Source organism: Meleagris gallopavo, chromosome 4, assembly GCF_000146605.3.
Source record: "Meleagris gallopavo isolate NT-WF06-2002-E0010 breed Aviagen turkey brand Nicholas breeding stock chromosome 4, Turkey_5.1, whole genome shotgun sequence".
NCBI lineage: Eukaryota > Metazoa > Chordata > Aves > Galliformes > Phasianidae > Meleagris > Meleagris gallopavo.
The window spans coordinates 29,602,353-29,623,465 of NC_015014.2; the positions used below are offsets into that span (position 1 = coordinate 29,602,353).

Sequence of the window (21,113 nt, forward strand, 5' to 3'; positions counted from 1 at the left end):
CTGTGTATGAAAGTAGGCTTATTTACTCACCTCAGCAGAACTCATTTATTGGCAGTTGGGCAGAGTGGGACCAGTGTCTCATTCTAGCAATGTTACCAGAACTCTTAAACTTATAGGAGGCTGCTACTTTTCTGAAAGAGTGGCCAAGCACTAGAATGGGCTGCCCAGGGAGGTGGTGGAGTCACTGACCCTGGAGGTATTCAAGGAATGGTTGGATTTCATGTTGAGGGACATGGTTTAGTGAGTACTATTGGTGATAGGTGGATGGTTGGGCTGGATGATCTTGAAGGCCTTTTCCAACCTTGCTGATTCTCTGATTCTTACCTCACAGCTTCTGCAGCTCACACATATGACATCTTGTTGCTCATTTGTATTCTAAGATAGTTTTTTTAAAAAACATTATAATATTTGAGCAGTGTAAAAATTAAGTGTTCACCTAATCATAGTTGATATTGTTCATGTTTCAAACAGGATGGAATGGTATTTACTGCTCTTTTTCTTCTTTTGGTAAGACTTCTTGTTGAGGCATTGTGTGTTGATATGAAAAACAGCTTTAATATTTTAATGCGAAATTTTATTTTGGAAGAACATGGAGTCTTTATTTGCCCTTAACCAATATGTGCTGACTTGTTGCCTTCTCTATATCACATCTGTAGGTGTGGAATATCCTTCCCAAAGTGAAGTTTCTGACTGGACAGAAGTATCTGCAAATAGCAGAAGTGATAAGAAGAAGAAAGTGCAGCAGAAACGGAAATTTTCTGGGAAAGAGCAGAACTGCCTTAGGAAAAAGCATAAAGCCAAAGCAAATGTTTGGAGCACTAAAACAGAAGTACAAGACTCAGAGGATGAGTCAGCTGCTGAAGATGGCGGTAGCTCTCTTGATGAGGACTATGGCAGTGGTGATGAAGTGGTAGAAAGTGTATACAAAAGTAAAATCCTAAGCTTCCTGCAAGATGCTTCTCCAAGTGAACTCACTATGATTCCCCAGTGTTCTGAGAAAAAGGTTCAGAAGATAATAGCGCTCCGGCCCTTTAATAGTTGGGAAGCTCTGGTAAGTCTGCATTCTTGTTTTAACGTCCCCAGCATGCCTAGAGTCAAGGTGTCTTAGGTCTAGAGAGGCATAGATGGGTGGCCTTTGCCTGATTAGGCTAAAATGCTATGTTCATTGTAAGCCAATAGCATTTCAAACAGTGTCATATGACCTAATTTTGAATGAATTAAGGGGTGATTTTGCTGAAAAACTCAAGCTGATTGGCTGACATTACTGCCACTCACTTTTTAGCATAGAAACTTGGTTGATTTCACTGCAGTAGAAGAAATTAGAGCTTTCATTTAGGAAGGAGGTGTTTACTAGCCTGTTCTGAGCTGCTTTAGCTGAAAACCCATGAAGAAGATGAGAATGTGGCAGAACTTTTACTGCAGGCTCCTGAAGGGTAGCTCCATTACTTAAGATACCAGCATGATTATTTTTAGTCTCATGCAAGAAGCAGTTGTCGTCTCTCTTTTGCTCTTTTTTTTTTTAATTATTATTCTACTGCAGCTTAGTTTCTAGCATGGTTTTGCTGGCTAAGCAGTGCAGCCATTTTTTTTAGTGGAGGAAACTGCTGTGTTTTTATTAATAAAGGTAAAGCATCAGAAGGATAAATCACAATCCACAAAAGAAGGGAAAGCAGTAGCGTTTGGTAAGTAGATTATCTATTGTCACTGGGATGTTACTTTGAAATGTTTCCCATGGGTTGCTTGTTGCCTTCAACTTTGATGCATTTCAGTTAACTACAAGACATCAGACCAGATAGAAGCAATGTTTTAAAAGGAAATCTGGAGTGCTTTACAGCAGACTGTCTTGGTTAAGTTATTAGTGCTTTGGATTTTAAGGCAATAACTCTGTGTAGGCCCTCTTAAAGAGTAACTGATATGTTTTTTTTCATCATAAGTGTTCTGAAACCACTCCTATCGATGTATACAAGATGTGCTTGTATTGTTTTAAGAGTAGAATAGGATTTCATCAATATTCCTAAAACAATAACGTATTATTTGGTGCGTGAACTGTCTTACCACAGAACGGTAAGGGTTGATAAAGAAACTTTTAAGAAAAGAAAATCATGTTTGTACGTTATGTTGCAAAAGGGGGAGATAAGAGAAGGTTCTTCGGAAAAAAAAAAGAGAGGTACAGATATTTTGCAAAAGAAATCCGTTTTGCCTCAAGCCTTTGGCTTCTTACAGAACATCTGTCATATGGCAATTCCTTTCTAAACTTGTTGGGTTTTGCCTGAGCTTAATTCTCTGCAGAAATATTTGCTACAGGGCTGTTCTCTTTTTCTCTGTGTAAAATATGTAACAGAAAAATTGTATGGGCCTGTTTGTGTTCAAAATCTTTTTTCCTAAAGGTTGCTGCTGTCAGCAGCTACATGTTTATGTAGTATTGTGGATACTTGCCTGGAGTAGAAATGATTTGCAGCAGATTTGTAGCAGATGTTTAATGTCAGTGTTACTTAATTTTTTATAATGATCTAGTAGCCCAGTGGCCCAGCGTTTTTGTGGGTTTTTTTTGCTCTACACAATCATGGAGTGGTAGAATAATGTAGAGAGTTGGTTGTTTTTGTGTTTAAAGAAGTTGGCTTATTTTTAAGGGTGTTTTGTTTTTTTTTTCCCTTTAATATGAAGGTACCTGAAGCTTTTACTTTTGTAACAACTTTATAAAGAACTACATGATGTCACTGTTCTTCAGGAGAACTGAGAAAGATCTTAGAGCTCTCAACTGAGGTGAAGATTGACAGCATTAACAGGAAGGCCTACCTCTCCATAAATTAAATGGCTTCTTCCAGGAAATCTTAAAATAGAATACCATATTCTTTCTAGCCAAAACTTTTAAGTTGCACTAAGGCTGTTACTTATTCAGATGGTTTTCTCAAACTTATAGAATCAGTGAAAATTCTTGGAATTGCTTAACTGTGTTTTTGAGTGGATTTTGAAAGCAGATGTTAAACTGGATTTGGTGATACTGCTTAGGTATTTCCTTGGGGCTTTAGCTATCTGCTTCTTCATTTGTAGATCAGTCGCTCTCTGGACAAGTACTTGTGACCTCCTGTTGAATACACTGTGTACTTAAATAGAGTAGGTAGTAGCATCATACATTGGGATACATGATCCTAAAAAACACGTGTTTGAGTCTTCTGGTACTTGTCTTCACAGAAGATCACAAGAAGTAGAACCAAGACAAAACATGGATTTAGAGTTAAAGGACTGTGAAGCTGAAATTAGTGATGTTGAGGAGCCGGTAGCTGTGCATCTCCTGTGATGAGAATTGGGGGTATAATGCAAGAGGAGCAGATGGGTTATGGGATAGACAAGCTGAATGGCTGTCAGCAGAAAGAGGACTTGTGGGAACTGGGAGCAAAGAGAGGGAGGAGTATTGAGAAATGTTGGCAGCCACTGGAGAGCTGCTCAATGTGGCTCCTGTCACAGTAGTATACTACTGCGTGGTTTGCTTTTTTTTTTTTCTTTTTTAAATGGTGGCACTTATGAGCACCAGTGCCTTCCCTCCTCTCCCTTATTCTAAAAAACTTGTTGGTGATGAATTATTTTGCGTCCTCTTCTCCAAACTGGACAATATTGGAAACGAGCTCTGCTGTTTCCTCAGAAAATAAGTTGTGAACTGCAATCGTGTAACCAAAACACGCGTATGGTATCAAGTGTTGGAGTGAGAGAGGGACAAAGAATATACGCAACATTAGTTAAAAAGTTTGGAAAAAGCTGAGCTGAGCTTGCTGGGTTCTTGGGGGCTTGGTGTTTCTTGTTCTGTTGTGTACTTCAGTGCTTGAGACATTGGAACAGGTTGCCCAGTGAGTTTGTGGATGCTCCCTCCCTGGATGTGTTCAAGGCCAGGCTGGATGGGGCTTTGAGCAACCTGGTCTATGGGACATGTCCCTGCCTATAGCAGAGGGGTAGGAGCTTGAGGATCTTAAGGGTCTTTTCCAACCCAAACATTCTGTGATTCATTTTTGTTGTTACCTCTCATTACTCTCAATCACAGTGGTATTGTTGAATCACAAAGCAAGCCATCTCTTTTGATATTAAAGACCTCATGTGAATTAAATGATGCCTGCCTCTTTCAAAAGAAAACAACAACAACAACAACAACAAAAACAACACCTGAAAATGCTTAAGGAGTTAATGGAGGTTAAACACAAAACACTATGTGGAAGTATAGGCATAGTGTATATAGTTTGTTTCTCTGTTTTAGTTCTTACTTTCCCTAAAAAGACAGGCTTGTCTATTGCATTCTGTACACTGCAATACTGGATGATCTAGGACCCACTAAGAGACGAGAGCTCCAGCTGTATTGTCATTTTTCATTCTGCTTGATTACGTTTGTAAACTCTTACAAAACTCAAACTAGCAAAAAAAAAGTGTATACAAATCCAGAAATCTTCCACAAGAACAAACTGAGTGGAAACAGCAAATGTGTCAGGTTAGAAATAGACACTGCTAAAAATAGAGCTGGGGTTTGTTTATCAAGGATGAGGCTAAGCAGTAGTGGAATCCTGAATCACCTTTAAATGTACTAGAGTAAACTGGAGCAGGCTGTCAGTGTGGTGTTACTCGGACTTTGGCTCGACTCTCCTGCAGGATGTTTCCTCAAGCCTGCTATGGAAGATTGTATCTGTAATAGCCTCAGAGTTTTGGACCTCTTTTGAAAAATTCATGGAGTTACAGGAGTGAGAGCCTCTGGTAATGCAGAGGCCATCCATGAATCTACGTGTGTTCTGAGCGACAGCACAACTCTGTTTTTCCACGTGAAAATCAGTGGCTGGAGTGTTTCTTGTTGTAACTTGGAGATGAATGTTAATATGCTGACATGAAGTAATTCAACTTTTTTTTAATGGCAGATGGCTTCATTCTCCACACATTTATTTATAGATTACAGGATTTATGTTTATGCCAGCTGAAGCTTTAGGCACCAAAACAAATGTTGAAATTTCCTAATCGCCTATTGAAAATGATGTTCTTTGCAACTTCTTATTAAAGAGTGTCTACTTTTTTTTGCCAGTGTTGATATGTTGGTATGTGTGCCTTAGCCTGGTTTAACCTATGGATTTTGTTTAAAATAAACAAACAAGAAACCTGGAAACTGTGACTGAGAACTGTCAGTAGAGGGCATCGCTGTCACAGGAGTTTTTTGGAGTCAAAACAAGTACAGTCCAATTTAACTTATTTTGCTCTTTTACTCTGAGGTATTGATCTGTTACTTAATGTGTAATAATTCTGTGATCTTTTTTTCATTTGAGAAAGGAATTCTAGGAGAATCTGTTTAAGTCTTGGGTTAAATTTAACACCTTTTTCTGAACTTTTATCAGGTATCTACATGGAGATTAACTCAGATTTAGGAAAAAAAGAGGAGCACAGCCAAAGATAACTAGGGCTGTTCTATATTAATCTTTTGTACACTGTGGGTGGACAGGGATTTGCAGCAGCTGCACAAAGCAAAGTGCTTTTGCTCTGGCAATTTTAACTAAAATTAGGGAGAAACTTGCTGAAAGTATCTGATAGTACAGCTTTATAAAGCTTTGTGAACAGAAGGATGATGAGTACAATGCTGAGAGTCGCAAACCAGCATTTGATCTTCTGCTTCCCTTTAGCAGTATTTTTTATCATAGCATTTTATTTATCATAGTATTTTTTTAAATATTTTTTGTAGTTTTCAAAAATAACTAAGACTGCTGGCTTGTCAGAAGACATCGTGTGGAACTGCAAGACCCTGCTGAAGGAGAGAGATGTGGTTCTCAAGCTCATGAATAAATGTGAAGAAATTTCGAATAAACTGACAAAACAAGTAACCAAGATTACTGAAGATGGAGGATGCAAATGGAACATAGAGCAACCCTCCATTCTGAACCAGAGGTATATACATGTATATATATATATATATATATATTATTTTTTTTACGTTTGAAGGAATCTTGGATAATAAGCTGTGTTTGAACTCCAGGATTTTCAATATTGTTCCCTGTGAAAATGCAACTGTAAGTCTCACTTATCAGGTCTTGAGGATCTACACAGTGATGCATGTGCAGTGCTTGAGGGAATGCAATAAATATTTTCAAGTCCATCAGGAAAGCTGGTGAGGAGGATTGTGGACGCCACACAATAATGCAATGATAAAACAGTTCAGTTTTTTTATGAATGTGGAATTTTGAATGATGGGATCACAAGTTGTTCTGTTTTTCTTTTTGATAAAAAAGCGACAAAACCAAAACCACCATTCTAAAGGGGATCTTATATATCTAGGATGCCAGTGGCAATTAATCTGTAGCTGATAACCTTCACAAGTTTGCTCACTGAGGACCTAAGTCAAGAGGCAGATGTGCAAAATGATTTCAAACTCTGTATTCAGTGGGAGCGTGTCATGCAAAAGCTCCAGTGCTTCTGCATAAGGTTTACTGATTCTGAAGAAAGTACACAGAGGCAAGTTAGTATTCATCAGTTTAGTAGAAAGGTGTTCACATTACTGGGGGCAGCCAGCTGGGAAAGTCTCCCCCAGGTCTTCATTACTGGTGGCAGCTGGCTTGCAGAGTGTTTGCCCTGGGGATTCCCCCAGCAGATACCAGTGGCACCCAGCCAGTAAGGTTTCCACACAACCTCTTAGTACTGCAGCCGTATATGTAACAGTGGGAGACGATAAAACATTGTGGATTGGGTTAAGTTAGGTCATTCACAGAAAGCAAGGATACCTGGTTGCAGCTACAGAGCAGTTTCTTATGAGCAAATTTCTTCTAGCTACACGCAGAAGCTGGAGGCAGTTTACTTGTGTTCTCAATCTAAAATCAGCCCTCTCTCACAGGCTAGTTGTCTGTTCAGGCCATGATCTGTATTTTTCCATTTATGGATGCAGGGGCATTTGCTGAAGGGGAGAATTTATTTTAGGCACATAAATTGGTAATAAGCTCCAAGAGGGTATTAGAAAAGAGAGCAGAGTTGAGGAGGGATGGCAGTGGGGAGCCGGGAGGAGAATGGGATAAGGCATGTTATCATAATGGTTAGGAGGTATAGAGGTGAAATGGAAATGGCCAGCGTAGTACCTGAATGAAACTTAGAAGGATGAATGGTAAATGGCAAAATAATTTTCTTTTGTGTCAAAACAGAATAGGGGGAACTGGTCAAGAATGCTTTGTGGATTATGTGTGGTTTTTGTTGTTGGTGTCAATATTGTCAATAATATTTAATTCATTGTATATTTTAAAAAATACTGATTGTGTAACTGTTTTTAAGTGGTTATCAATCACTGATTTAAGAGTAAGAAATTTATTGTAATATTCATTTTTGATTGTTCAACATGTATAAGAATTCCAGCACACTACTTAGTTCAGAAATGCTTTCTGATATTCAGCTGACTGATGACATGGAGTTGGAGGTGCATTTTCACTACGCCAGGAGATTTAGAGTGGATTAAAATACAAGCAATGTTAAACATGCTTATCACCTATTGTGATAAACAGAGGTTTGAATTTGTGTTTCATAGATAAAGAAACAAAAGACAGCAACATGGTAAAGCTGATATTCTTCTGTTTTCTTTTTTCAAGTTTGGAACTCAAGCCATACCAGAAGATTGGTTTAAACTGGTTAGCACTTCTTCATAAACATGGACTGAATGGTATTTTGGCTGATGAAATGGTAAATATGAAACTGATTATTTGACAGTTGTTAGAAGTATTGGAGATATCTTAGTCATAATCTGATTTGGACTTCAAAAAAAAAAAAGGAAAACATTTGTTTTAGCTAGTACATTTCAAATCATAAACAAATTCTTCAAACGTTTTTCCATATCTTTTTCAATATCAGTGTCTGCTAAGCTCTTTTTCTCAATTTGAAAGTTCAAGATAAATTGAGATTCATAGATACTGATAATTACAAGTCATATGGTCCTCTGATGTAATTAAACCAATTTGTAACACAACAGATAATTCTTGAACCATTCATTCTTATAGCTTTTCTGTATAATTGCTTTGTGCAATTAAACAGAAAATTAACTCTTTTTGTCCCACACTGAGCTTTAGTGAGCCCATTTGTTCTACCTTTCTCCGTCAGTTTCCAAACTGATAGGTAACAATACAAAAAAAGCAATGCAAGCAATTCCTCCTTCTCCAGAATTTTAACCATCTATTGTCAATCCTGCCCCTCATAAGTTTTCTAACAGGATTAAAACCAGGAAATTTTACGGATTTGAGGCTTTGAGTGCTAGTTGCTTTTCATCTTGTGACTTAATGTGAATGAACAGATCCGTTTGCTTCACTAATACTTAGAGAGAGTTTCTTCCATACTTTTCCTGCCAGTAAGCATGACTTCAAGAAAATTTTCTGGTAGCTAAGATTAAAACTTTAAATCCATGGTATAAAAGACAGGTGAGTGAACGTTGGCAGAAATGTAAGTTTATTGCAAACAAATGTGATTTCCATATTAAATCCCACTTCAGAAGTAGCTAGAGTCAGTTGCATGATTGGTTCTTATTGAAAGAAATGATTAGTTTCCAAATGAGCTGTTGTCTGAACTCAGTTTCTTGAAGCTTTGATGAGCTGAACTAAAATGAATAACTTTGTAAATGAAGTAGGTGAATCACTGATGCTCAAATATCGAGCTGAAAAGGCAATTAACTATTACTGAAAGAACTGTCTTCTGAAAATAATGCTGTTTGACAGAATGATTGTTCTGTGCAGATCTGTAGTCGTCAGTTACCACTGATTATGGTGTAATCATCTCAGTAGTATGAAGCTGTTACATTCTGGAGACTAAATTTTGTTTAAATGGATTTGTATTCTTGTAGGGCTTAGGAAAAACAATTCAAGCTATTGCATTTCTGGCCCATATCTACCAAGAGGGTGATAGTGGTCCACATTTGATAGTTGTGCCAGCTTCAACACTGGGTAAGTTGCAAGTCTCAAAGTTACTTGACTTTAAAAAAAGGAAAAGGACAGAAATTGTGGATGAGCTATTAAAATTTGGAAACGATTTAAAGAAAGAAAGCTGTGTTTTCTCACTATGCTTTTCAGCTCCTTAGGGAATTTGAAATGGAATGCAAACTGTAGTGCAAGTATGCTTGTTATAAATTAATTAGACCTTACATGGATTTCTTTAATATATTGTGTGTGATTCACAAAAAATAAAGCTGCTTGTTACAGTTTGAACTTGTTTAGCTAAGTCTTTTATTTACTGAATATTGGCTGAAATTCCGTATCTTCAGGCTGTGCTTAGATTTTTTTTTTTTGCATTCAAAACATTCAGTGCCTTTTTCCTCTTTGATTCATGCAGTATTTTTAAAGCAGATCAAAATTCTAAAATGATGAGGCAAATAGTGTGTTTTAATTTTGTATTTTCATTGTTCAATGAAATAGATCAATTAAAAGTGTAAAGAATATAGTGGAGTGAAATCCTTCGGCAAGGCTGAATTTTAGGATAAACTAGTTCTCTGAAGTTAAATTGGATTTACTGAAATACTATGAAAAATAGAAAGTAGCAATTTTTATTAGGAATAAAATACTGCTCTTAATTTTTGAAGCCAATACATATCTTACACTTCTTCTAACACATGTTTCAGTCAGATCTGTTTGAAAATGCCATTATCAATATGCTTTTAAAACTCACTAGAATCCGTTAGTTTTTTTAAAGTAACTCATAAAAAATGCATATAATTCAAAACCTGAGGTGTGAATGAGGGTGCTTTTATGAAGTGGTATGTAGAGACTCATAAATTGTAGCAGCAACTTTGGCCAAGCTTTTATTATTCAGTGCTCTAAAGCCTGAAAAGTACAATCTGCCAACAACTTCTCAGACTTTTCTGTTGGAGAATCCCATCGTCCCCAGGCTGGGTCCAACCCAGGTATAGGACAGATGGCAATTACCAGAAACCCCCTTTTGCAGTTGTATGTGATGGTTTGAGAATAACACTCATGCACCATGTACAAGGATGTTTGTCTTCAGCCTGGTGACATTTCTGGTGGCTGTTTTGATGTCTGCACACCTGGAAATGGATCGAGTTATGATACTTTGCCAATTCCTAGAGGCATTGTCTTCTGATGAAATGTTTCTAAATGGAAATAGGTGTTAAATGAAGTGATTGCTTTTTGAGGAATTAATTCTTCTGGGGAAGGAATCTGTGAGCAGTTAAGCAATGCGGTAAACACTTATGTTGTTTTAGACCTAGTAAAAACTCTGATTTCAATCGGAGTTTAAAGCATGAGCTATTAGCAGGAGTCATATAGAAAAGGTTTGCTTATGTCAAACTGCTGTTTTTGAATTGCTGAAGAAAGCTTCTGAATCCTTTTGAAGGAAGAGGCTTTGGAATCTGATGGTTGCTTAGCTTCCCTAAACGTTAACGATTTTTCAGCATTTGGAAAGATAATTCTTAACATTTGGGAGAATTTTAAGGTATTTGCTTTAAAGTCAGGCTTTAGTTTTAATGCTGAGATGGTTTTAGAATTATGTAAGGCATAAGAAGAAGTAACTTGGATTTTTTTACTGATATTTTACAGATAACTGGATAAGAGAAGTTAATCTGTGGTGTCCTGAACTGAATGTCCTTTTTTACTATGGTGAGCGATGTCATTTAGAAATTAATCCACTCATACAGTTGGTTGCCTGGTCAGCCTCAGAAAACATTAATTGCTCATAGAAGCATTGTTTTTAGATAATTGTTCTTATACAGGAAAACAGCATTAATTTTGTGTATGTAATCTTGATTTTAGTATGTATTTAGATTTTATATGCATATGTAGTTGTACTCATGTTTTTCGTTCCATAGGATCTCAGGAAGATAGGAAACATCTCCGGGCTGACATTAGTAACAGAGCTGTAGAGTTCAATGTCATTGTAACTACGTAAGTACAGTAATAAAAAAGCAAAGGAAATCTAGTTACTGTCTACTGACCTCTAGTGATATAACAAAATTTGATCTCTGCCAGTTGTATTTCACTGAAGGGTGTGAAGCTTTCTTCATTCTTTGTCTGTCTTATTTGGCAAGAGTTAAAGCCTATGGAGATTGCTCTTTGCAATATCACTGAGTGAGGGAGGTGTGAAGTGTGCTTGCCAACGCAATTCATAGAATGAATAACTAACAAGCAATATTTAGAATGTGATGAGATGGAAAAGGAATTTCATCTTCTCCAAGTAATGATAAAAAGGCTTTTATTAATGCTGTAGCAGATAATGTGCATACTTTCTAATAGGTTTGTGTGGATTTTTGGAAAGTGGTATGAAGAGCACTGGCTTATCAAGTAAACTGTAATTATTTGACAATACTAAACTATGTTATGTTTGATTATTTCTAGACAGTTTTACTTAAGGCCCCTGCTGTTCTTTTCTGTTGCTCTTAGAATTATACAGAATGTAATTTAGTTGTGGGAGCACTACCTTCATGTTAAGTTTGCATTTAATGTTTCTTTTGTAATTTATTCCTCTGACAGATATAACTGTGCAATTAGCAGCTCAGATGATCGAAGTCTATTTCGCAAGGTGAAACTTAACTATGCAATTTTTGATGAAGGTCATATGCTCAAGAACATGAGCTCTGTACGCTACCAGCAGCTTATGAGAATTAATGTAAGAGACTTAGTTGGTGGGAGGATGGGATTTTTTTCTATGTTATCCTTATGGAGGGAAGGAGTTTATATGCACATCATATTTCAGAAACTACGCTATGCAGGTGGACATAAGTTGTGGTGTAGTTTTAGGAGTTTATCCTGTGTTGTGATCTCTTTCAAGGGGATGAGTTTCCTATGAGATGTAGTTGGATTCTTACAGCATTGGTACAATTAGGATAGTGGTTCAGTTTCAGTGTTAAGCAGCTTTCCAGTCTTTACTCGCAGTAAAGATGGTAAAATTGCTGTTCTGAAAACTAAAACAATTTGTGCTGGAATATTCTAGTATTTAAGGATGTATTCTGATAGGTCTGTACTAAAAAAAGCTAACCAACTTTGAAATAGCTTTTTCTTGAAGTTTGTAGCCTATTCAATGTCATTTTAAAAGATAAATTTGAAATAAGAAGTAATATACTTATGATCACTTAACTTATTACAACTTATTTTTCAATATTTTCACTAAAACCATTTTTAGGAAGTTGATGTTTAAGCCGTTAAATTGTGGCTTGTACTTGCAGTTGAAAACTTGTGTGTAAAGTACTCTTTTACCTTAGAAAAAAGAAAATAGGTAGGCAACAGTTACTGCATTAATTTTAATTAGGGGGGAAAAAAAAAACAACCCACCCAAAACACAATACAGACAGGGAGGATTGTCTTAGATCTGGGCTAAGCTTTTTGAGTAGTCTTACACTGATCTAAGATCAGCTTTGCACAGATCCAAAAGCATTTTCTTTTACTTCCCCCAATCAGTTATTTCATAAGACTTAACTATATTTAAAATTTAAATAGTTGTAGTTTAAATCAAGTTCACGTCAGTTCTCAGTGAGTAGTATTTCACTTTCCAGTATTAGTTTTTAACACATTCAACTAGTATTTCTCACTAGTGTTTGTTTTTTTGTTTTTTTTTAATTTGGACAAATAGGCAAAGCATCGCTTACTGCTAACAGGAACTCCAGTTCAGAATAACCTGTTGGAGTTGATGTCTCTCTTGAATTTTGTTATGCCACATATGTTCAGTAGCAGCACAAGTGAAATCCGAAGGATGTTCTCTTCAAAAACAGTGAGTGTTGTATATTCTTTCATTGAAACTAACTTTTTTACTATATCACTGTTGCTACCACTTGCTTATTGGTACCTTGTAGAAACAGGTAGTGAAAATCTAGAAAATGAAACAGTAAAATAAACTATTTTAAGTAAACATATACCATAATAGGATGTCTCAGAGTGCTAACTGTCCTGTTATGTCTGCCTCTTCTGGTTGAGTTCTCCATCAGCTTAGAAATTTTAGGATGTGGTGTTATTGCTGGAAACTTCACCCTGTAATTGAATTCTTGCAATATTTCCATAGAAGACTGCTGAAGAACAAAGCACATATGAAAAGGAAAGGATTGCACATGCAAAGCAGATAATAAAACCATTCATCTTGAGAAGAGTAAAAGATGAGGTAATTATTTATTTTTAAAATAATGGTTCCTTGGTATCAGAAAATCTCATAATCTTTGAGGCTTGTGGAATTTAATGTCAAGTTTCATCAGTGCTAATTTTACGTTTCTCTAGGAGGAACAAGAATCTTGTTTCTCTTCATCTTGAAGTTTGCAAGAATATGAGATGCTGTGGTAGTTTTGGATTTCAATGCTCAGTATTTAATGAAGCTAGGAATTTTAGTTAGTAATGATCATTGAAAGATTATCTGGTGCACTAAGGAGACATCAAGAGATTTCATTGTCTATTCTGAAAATTCCACTTGTTTGCATCCATTAGCACATGTCTAAGGCTACTCTATAGGGACTGGACTTGCCCCTTGCAGTGGAGAGAGAGGTCTGGGACCTGTTGTCCTGATGACCAGGTACTGCTGATCATGTGAGATCATAGAATCATAGAATCATCAAGGTTGGAAAAGACCTCCAAGATCATCCAACCACCAGTATTTTCCACTAAACCATGTTCCTAAGTACAGCATCTAAACATTTCTTGAACACCTCCAGGGTCAGTGACTCCACTGCCTCTCTAGGCAGGTTTTTCCAGTGCCTAACCACTCTTTTGGAGTAGTATTTTTCCTCATGTCCAACCTGAATGTCTCCTGTCTCAACTTGAGGTCATATTCCCTCTAATCCTGTCACTAGTTACATGGGAGAAGAGGCTGACTCCCTTCTTGCCACAACCTCCTTTCAGGTAGCTGTGGGGAGTGATGATGTTCCCCTGAACTTCCTTCAGATTAAATTCCCTTAGCTGCTCCTTATAAGGCTTGTGCTCCAAGCCCCTCACCAACTTCATTGCCTTTCTCTGAACACATTGCAGGACCTCAATGTCTGTCTCATAGTGAGGGGCCCAAAACTGAATGCAGTACTCAAGATGCACCCTCACCGGTGCTGAGTACATAGGACTGATTTCTTCTCTGCTCCTGCTGTGAAGACAGTATTTCTGGTGCAAGCCAGGATGCCGTTGGTCTTCTTGGCCAGTTGGACACACTGTTGTCTCTTTCAGCTGAGCGTTGACCGATACCCTCAGATCTGTTTCCTCTCCACAGTCTTCCAGCCACTCTGCTCCTGGCCTTTAGTGTTGCCTGGGGTAGTTGTGGCCGAAGTGCAGGATGTGACACTCGGTCCTGTTTAACTTCATCCTGTAGGCTTCAATCCAGCCTGGCCAGAGCCCTCTGAAGGCCTTTATGCCCCCAGGTGTATTGGCACTTCCTCTCACGTTGATGTCATTTGCATACTTACTGAGGGTGTGCTCAATGCACTCGTTCTGGTTATCAATAAAGATACTGAACAGGTTAGGCCCCAGAACGGACCCCTGGGTAACACCACTCATGACCAGTCACCAGCTGGATTTAACTTCATTCACCACCGCTCTCTGGGCCTGGCCCTCCGTCCAGTTCTTTACCCAGCAAAGTGTGTGCCTGTCCAAACCATACCCTACCAGCTTCTCTGGGAAAATACTGTGGGAGACAGTGTCAAAGGCTTTGTTGAAATTGAGGTAGATCACTTCAACAGCCTTTCCCTTCAACTACCTGACAACTCACTCAATCATATAAGGAGGTGAGGTTGGTCAAGCAGGACATGTCTTTTATGAACCAGTGCTGGCTGGGCCTGATTCCCCACTTGTCCTACACCTGTTATGTGTTCTCCCTCATGATGATTGCTCCATAACCTTGCCTGGCACCAAGGTCAGGCTGATAGGCCTGTAGTTCCTTAAATCCCCCTTATGACCCTTCCTGTCGATGGGTGTTATGCTGGCATGACTCCAGTCCTCTGGGACTTCTCTGGTTGACCAGGAATGCTGGTAGATAATGATTGCCAAGCTGCTTTCTCTGTCAGCTCCCTCAGCACCCTTTGGTGTGTCTCATCTGGCCCCATGGATGTGTGGCAGTCCAGATGAAGCACTAGGTCTGTTTCCACCAGAATCTTGGGGGGGTTGTTCATCTCTCCATCCCAGACTTCCAGGTCAGGCTAGAGTACCCCATGGATAACTACTCTGACTTTTAAAGAGAGATGTAAGGAAGATATTGAGATAGCAGTCTTTTCTTTCTCAGTAGACATGTTCTCTCCTGCATCCAGTAAAGGATGGAGATTCTCCTTAGTCCTCCTCTAGTAATAGATAATAGTAATACTATTACTATTCACAAATAGTAATATTTTTGTCTTACTGTGATTTATGTGTACTTAGTAGTCAGTAGGTTCAAAAATAGTTTGCTTTGATTAGCAGGGAAGTGGGTTCCCAGTAGTGTGTTTTATTTTGTGCAGGTGCTGGTTTTTGGTTGGTTGTTTTTTTCTTTTCAAGTGTTCAGATCATGTTATTTTGGGACATGCGTAATGCGTAATTCAGGACAAGTTCTGAATTTGTAAGTCAAACTACTGACTTGGTTTCAGTTAGCAAAGTTGCAGCCAATGGAAAAAGTTGGCATGAAGAGAATGAGTAGAATAAGGTAAGAGTAAGCCTGTAAAATAATATATAACTACTATTTTTTTTACAGTACTATTTTCACCTAGTACATTTTTATTTTCTTAGGTTCTTAAACAGCTACCTCCCAAAAAAGATCACATTGAATTATGTGCTATGTCTGAGAAGCAAGAGCAACTATATTGTGATCTCTTAAACAAGCTGAAGAAAACTATGAAGGGTAACGGTATATGATGGTTTCATTTCCTTTTGCTTTTTTTTTGTTGTTGTTGTTGTTTTCCTAAACTTAGATTTCTGTTGAGTGGAACTACAAAGTTTTTGTTTTGCAAAGATGTCTAATATTCATTGAACAATTAATGAATATACAAATGATATAGTATATTTGAGAGTTTGGCTTATGTAATTATTATACTAGAGCAGAAAAGGACACTCACCCTATCCTGGGCTCACGTAGGAAACTCCAGCGGAGTGGATCTCCAGAAGAGATCCTTCCCCACTGGCAGTCAGCTCTTAAATGGGTCTAGGAGAGGTGGAGCCTGCAGCACAGGTGATTTGCCTTCACCTGTGTTGCCTTGGCTGACTCATTGTTCGCCTCAGGTGATCAATCAGAGGTTCAGGTTGTGATTCAGTAGCCCCATACACTCATAAAGTAACTATATTCCTTCTGTGATTTATTTTTAAATAGACTATTGAATATAAGGACTTTTCCTTAAAACTAATGTTCTCCTGAGAGTTGAAGATGCATCTAGATCTGTGCTGCTTCTGATTATACCTTATTTTTTTGTTGACAGAGAAAAACTCTGATATGGGAAATGCGATGATGCAACTTAGAAAAATGGCTAATCATCCTCTCTTACATCGTCAGTATTACACAGCTGACAAACTCAAGACAATGTCCAAACTTATGCTTAAGGTAAGGTGGTGAGATTCAGCAGCAGTCTCTGATTCCTCAGGATTTTTAATGTAACTTAAATTTACTTTTATTGTCAGTTCTTGGATCAAAAGTGTGTTTTTGTAAGTCTTAATTCATTGTTGCTGCTTTTTGTTTTTCTGCATCTATCCAGCCAAGTTCTGTGTGTTTTAACACTCTGACTTCTAGAACCAACGTTAAATGGAGAGAATAGTTCTGAGATTGCAGTCATCATCTTTTCTATGACCCTCACCCTTTAACACCTCTTCCCTCTACACCAAAACTTAAAACCATAAAACTTAAGAAAATATTTCAGGAGGAGGGCATCTGAGTTTATTAGTGTTTGCTGAGCAGCAAGGAATCTAGGCGATATAGACATAAAAATAGGGTACTGATGTACTGAAGTATTGAGGGTTTTTTGGTCACATGTCTGGGTTTAGTGCCTGTGGAGTTGGGGAAAAATTGTTGCATCGTTCTAAAGTGCAAACAAGAGATCTTGGGTCACGCAGGAGGGTGTACTCTGAGAAAGTTGCAGCTGGCTGTGAATATCTGTAGTTTTGCTAAAAATAAAGCCAGTCAGGGTTGGGGGGAAGGGAAGAAGTTATTCATTTTTATGAAGGATTTTTGTCCCTTTTTTATTCCTTCTCATGCCATCGTACTCTCCAGATGTGGCTTTTCTTTTCCTCTTTCTTCCAGGCATGACATCCCTCTACCCACCCTTCATCTTGGGCTGGGCTTCCCATGTCTTCTACCATCTAACCAAGGATTGGATCTCCCTTTTAGGGAATGTGTCTTCAGGGGAAGAGGTCTGATACAGGGGCAAAAGATCATAGGGCTTGATGAGAACTAGGTAATGGCTGTGGAGGTTGAGAATATACTTAGTTTTTGTTAGCACAAACTCTCGCAAGAGTTAAATTGTAAAGTGACAATCTTCTATTATAAACCTGGGGTTGCAGATTTCATCTTCTGTTGCTTGCATGAGCCATGCTCTGGCATTCGTCAATGTCTAGTTGTGCTACTTTTTATTCTTACAGAAATTGTGGATGTAATTGTTTTTTTTTTCCTTGTCTGTGTATCAAGATTGTATATTGTATTGTTTTCCTTCATTTTTGCTAATAGGAACCCACGCATTGTGACGCTAATCCTGACCTTATCTTTGAAGATATGACAGTAATGACAGATTTTGAACTGCATTTGCTTTGTAAGCAATATTCTCATGTCAGTGACTTCAAGTTAGATATGGATCAGATTTTGGATTCGGGAAAGTTTAGAGTATTGGAACGCCTTCTATCTGACCTTAAAGAGAAGGTTTGTACTACAGATCATTGAAATATCCTTTGCTGTCTGTCTAATGGCTGGCATCAAAAAAACCTCACCATCTGGTTACAAGCAGCTGTATGTGCTACTCAGTTGCTTTTGTGTGGAGCGTTATAGTGTGATTTAATGTGTATGCAGTGCACTGCTTTTAACATGTAGTCCTACTTTTGCACTTTGCTCTATAGACAATAAGATTACACAATGAAAATAGGCTCCCTCATTTTTCCAAGTATTGAATATTCTAACCCAAGTTAACATGACATTAATTAGCAGGAAGGTGCAGTATCGCTTTCACAGCTCATAAGGGCTGAATCATCTGACTTTCTTTTAGCCTGTGAATGAGACTATTAATTTGGTTTAATACATGGCTATTTTAACATAAACATAAGATGTCATTTTTTGAGTTACGAACTCAAACTGGCTTATTCTGCAAATAAGCATGTAGCCAAATATTTCAACAGGGAGCTATGATATGGAAAACAGCTCAAATTTAACAGTTTTTAACAAATATTTTTATAGATCTGTCATTCTTGCATTTGATTTGTGATTTCTAGGTTGCTTAATTGACCCAAGTACAAAATAACTAAAAAAACTTCTGGCTCTAACTAAAGGTGGACTAACACAACAGAAATACTGGACGTGTTTTACTAAAAGTCAGTCTGCATCTTAGTAATTTCAGCTTAGTCTTTCTGTTTTGAAATCAGGGATTCTAAGTAAAATCAGTTTTTAAATGCAAATAATACATTTGTCTAGTTCATCACCTTTAACTGAAGTGTTTTAAAACTTTTGTTTTGCTTTGTCATTTCCAGGGTGACAGAGTTGTGTTGTTTAGCCAGTTTACAATGGTACTGGATATCTTGGAAGTGTTCCTAAAACATTGGCAACACAGATATATTAGGTTGGATGGAAAAACGCAGATTTCTGACAGGTATGTGACTTCTGTTTGTTTTCTGAAGGCAGTTGAAGATATGGATTTGCCGTTTGCAGGGAGGATCTGACTTAGTAATCTTTGTTTTCTAATATATAGAATTGTGTAGTTGATGGAAATTGGTAGGAGTTTAATGTTGAATTTCAGATTGCCTTAACAATGGTGAGGCTGAAAGGTGAGTTATATGATAAGATTATCAGCTTAGCATATCCAACTGGAGAACTTTCACCTTTGCTATAAACGATGTTTTGATTTGCTTTTATGTCAGCATGACTTAACAAAAGCTCACCTGTAGACACTTCCCGTTTCATGGAATCTTTTTTTAGATGCTCTTTTCTTCTTTAAATAATCAAGTTATTGGTATGATGTTACTTCCCACTTACAGCTGAAATCTCTACTACTCTTAACTTTCATATGCAATTAGTGCAAGACAGTTGTGAACCTAAATTCTTCACTCTCCTGTCACCTGTTTTGCCTTACCTCAGTGCTCCCCACCCTCCTCCACCAGCTTATTCTTTGTATTCCATGATGATAATCCAAGATCTTATTCCAAACATCACTTCATTCTTTGCTCTGTCTTACCAATCTCTAAGTATGTTCTGGTCACCCCCTAGAATTGTCACAGTTTTTCCTTTATGCCTAACATCTGTACTTTTGAGTTGCTTTGCAATACCACTGACCTCTTCCTCAGATCATAATCATAACTTCTATATTCAACTCTGAAGAAAGAGTTTTGTTGTTTTCTAAGATCTGGTGTGCGTGTTCCTTTGTTCTGTAGGATACATCTAATAGATGAGTTCAATACAGATATGGGTATATTTGTGTTCCTCCTGTCAACCAAAGCTGGTGGCTTGGGAATCAATCTGACCTCAGCAAATGTTGTTATTCTTCATGACATCGATTGCAATCCATACAATGATAAGCAAGCGGAAGATCGATGCCATAGAGTAGGTCAGACAAGGTAAGACTTTGTAATTGTGATGCTTGTTTCTCTTGGAGGCAAACAGTTTGTTTTGAAGATTCCATTTTAATCAGATTTCTCTAAGCCATCTCTGGATTGCTTTGCAGCTAAATAGTTGCAATTGTCTTACAATTGCATGTTGTAGGTGGAACTAACCTTAATTACATTCTACTCTTATTTTTCGTTTTTCCACAATTCACATCAGTTCTTAGCACCAGAAATTTATTTGAAGACTGGTCTGAAGTCATTGGAAATGGCTGAAAAAGCTGTTTGTTTTCTTCCAAAGACTTTTAAGCTTTAAAATGCTGCAATGCCTTGAAGAAAGGATCAGTCTTCTGCTCTGTGGTCTTCACTAAGGAATAAGTTGTGAGCAATAGAGTGTGTTTAGTAAATGGTATTTTGCCTGTAGTATTGGATTGAGGAATGTTCAGTTGTTTCTATGAACGTGAGTTTTTTGAGACCATACAGGCTCTTGTGCTGGCTGAGTAGAGGAGAAAACAAGTTGTCTGTCAGTGTGGAGCATAACTGGTCCGAAGAGGGAAAACTATCTGCTTTAGTATTGTAAACTACTGCCACTCGAACAAAGGCATAGGTCCTTTCCTTCTGCACTAATCCGAAGAAACTGTCAAGATATATTCATCTTGTTTTGTGCTTTTCAGAGAAGTAAAAGTCATAAAGCTGATCAGTAAAGGGACTATTGAAGAATCCATGCTCAAAATGAACCAGCAGAAATTGAAGTTAGAACAAGATATGACGGCAGCGGATTTGGGTAAGTGTCTTGCTAGTAATGATTTCTCCTTACATGAGTTAAGGAGATCACTCCAATATATTATTCCAAAAAACTGTGCTCATAATTAAGATGAGACAATTTTGTTCCACTTCAAACTAGAAAAATGTGGTGTGCCAGTTTACTTTTCAGTTTGACAGGAAGCGTCCCTTGAATCTAACACAAACCAAATGCTTGCAAGTAGAGGATTGTGTACAGTTTTGAGATTCTAGACTTTGTCAGTTTATGTAAAATACTTACTGTTCTACTAATGTATGTTTTGATTCTTCAGGAGAAGAAGGGGCCATTCCAGCAGATATAGCCACGCTATTGAAAGCCTCATTAGGTCTCTAAACTGTAAATATGTGGAATTTAAGGAAGAAATGAAATGCCATACCCCCGAGGACCCTTATGTTATTGATGACCATGAGTTTTCTGAAGTTTTATAACTTTTTGTAGTTTCTTCATTTTATTCCTCATGGTTTTGACAATTTTTAACACTGGTAGCATTCTTTCAATGCTTGAATACATAAACAGTATAAGTCTATCAACATCAGATGCTGAAGAAACATTATTTTACAGGACATTTTTCAAAATGGGGACCTATGTAGTAATTGTTTTAATAAATCTGCTACTGCTTAAGATTTGTCAGTATTTTTGTAATTATTTCTACCTCCAGACGTATAAATGTCTGTTTCACTGGA

At 37.6% G+C, this 21,113-nt stretch overlaps 1 protein-coding gene across 2 annotated transcripts in view; it reads left to right on the plus strand.

The window, feature by feature from the left end:
• SMARCAD1 (SWI/SNF-related, matrix-associated actin-dependent regulator of chromatin, subfamily a, containing DEAD/H box 1) overlaps window positions 1-21,113 on the plus strand; it is a 32,507-nt gene extending 11,394 nt beyond the window's left edge. Inside the window, exons 7-22 of one of the 2 annotated variants that reach the window (XM_010709818.3) lie at window positions 657-1,051; window positions 5,699-5,901; window positions 7,581-7,671; window positions 8,819-8,918; window positions 10,524-10,583; window positions 10,793-10,868; window positions 11,454-11,589; window positions 12,550-12,687; window positions 12,976-13,071; window positions 15,636-15,753; window positions 16,319-16,440; window positions 17,557-17,745; window positions 18,564-18,682; window positions 19,461-19,643; window positions 20,303-20,412; window positions 20,702-21,113. In XM_010709818.3, coding sequence (XP_010708120.1) covers window positions 657-1,051; window positions 5,699-5,901; window positions 7,581-7,671; window positions 8,819-8,918; window positions 10,524-10,583; window positions 10,793-10,868; window positions 11,454-11,589; window positions 12,550-12,687; window positions 12,976-13,071; window positions 15,636-15,753; window positions 16,319-16,440; window positions 17,557-17,745; window positions 18,564-18,682; window positions 19,461-19,643; window positions 20,303-20,412; window positions 20,702-20,763 — 2,198 coding nt within the window. In that variant the 3' untranslated portion in view covers window positions 20,764-21,113. The remainder of the gene's footprint in view (window positions 1-656; window positions 1,052-5,698; window positions 5,902-7,580; window positions 7,672-8,818; window positions 8,919-10,523; window positions 10,584-10,792; window positions 10,869-11,453; window positions 11,590-12,549; window positions 12,688-12,975; window positions 13,072-15,635; window positions 15,754-16,318; window positions 16,441-17,556; window positions 17,746-18,563; window positions 18,683-19,460; window positions 19,644-20,302; window positions 20,413-20,701) is intronic. The other variant, XM_010709819.3, reaches the window with a different exon arrangement.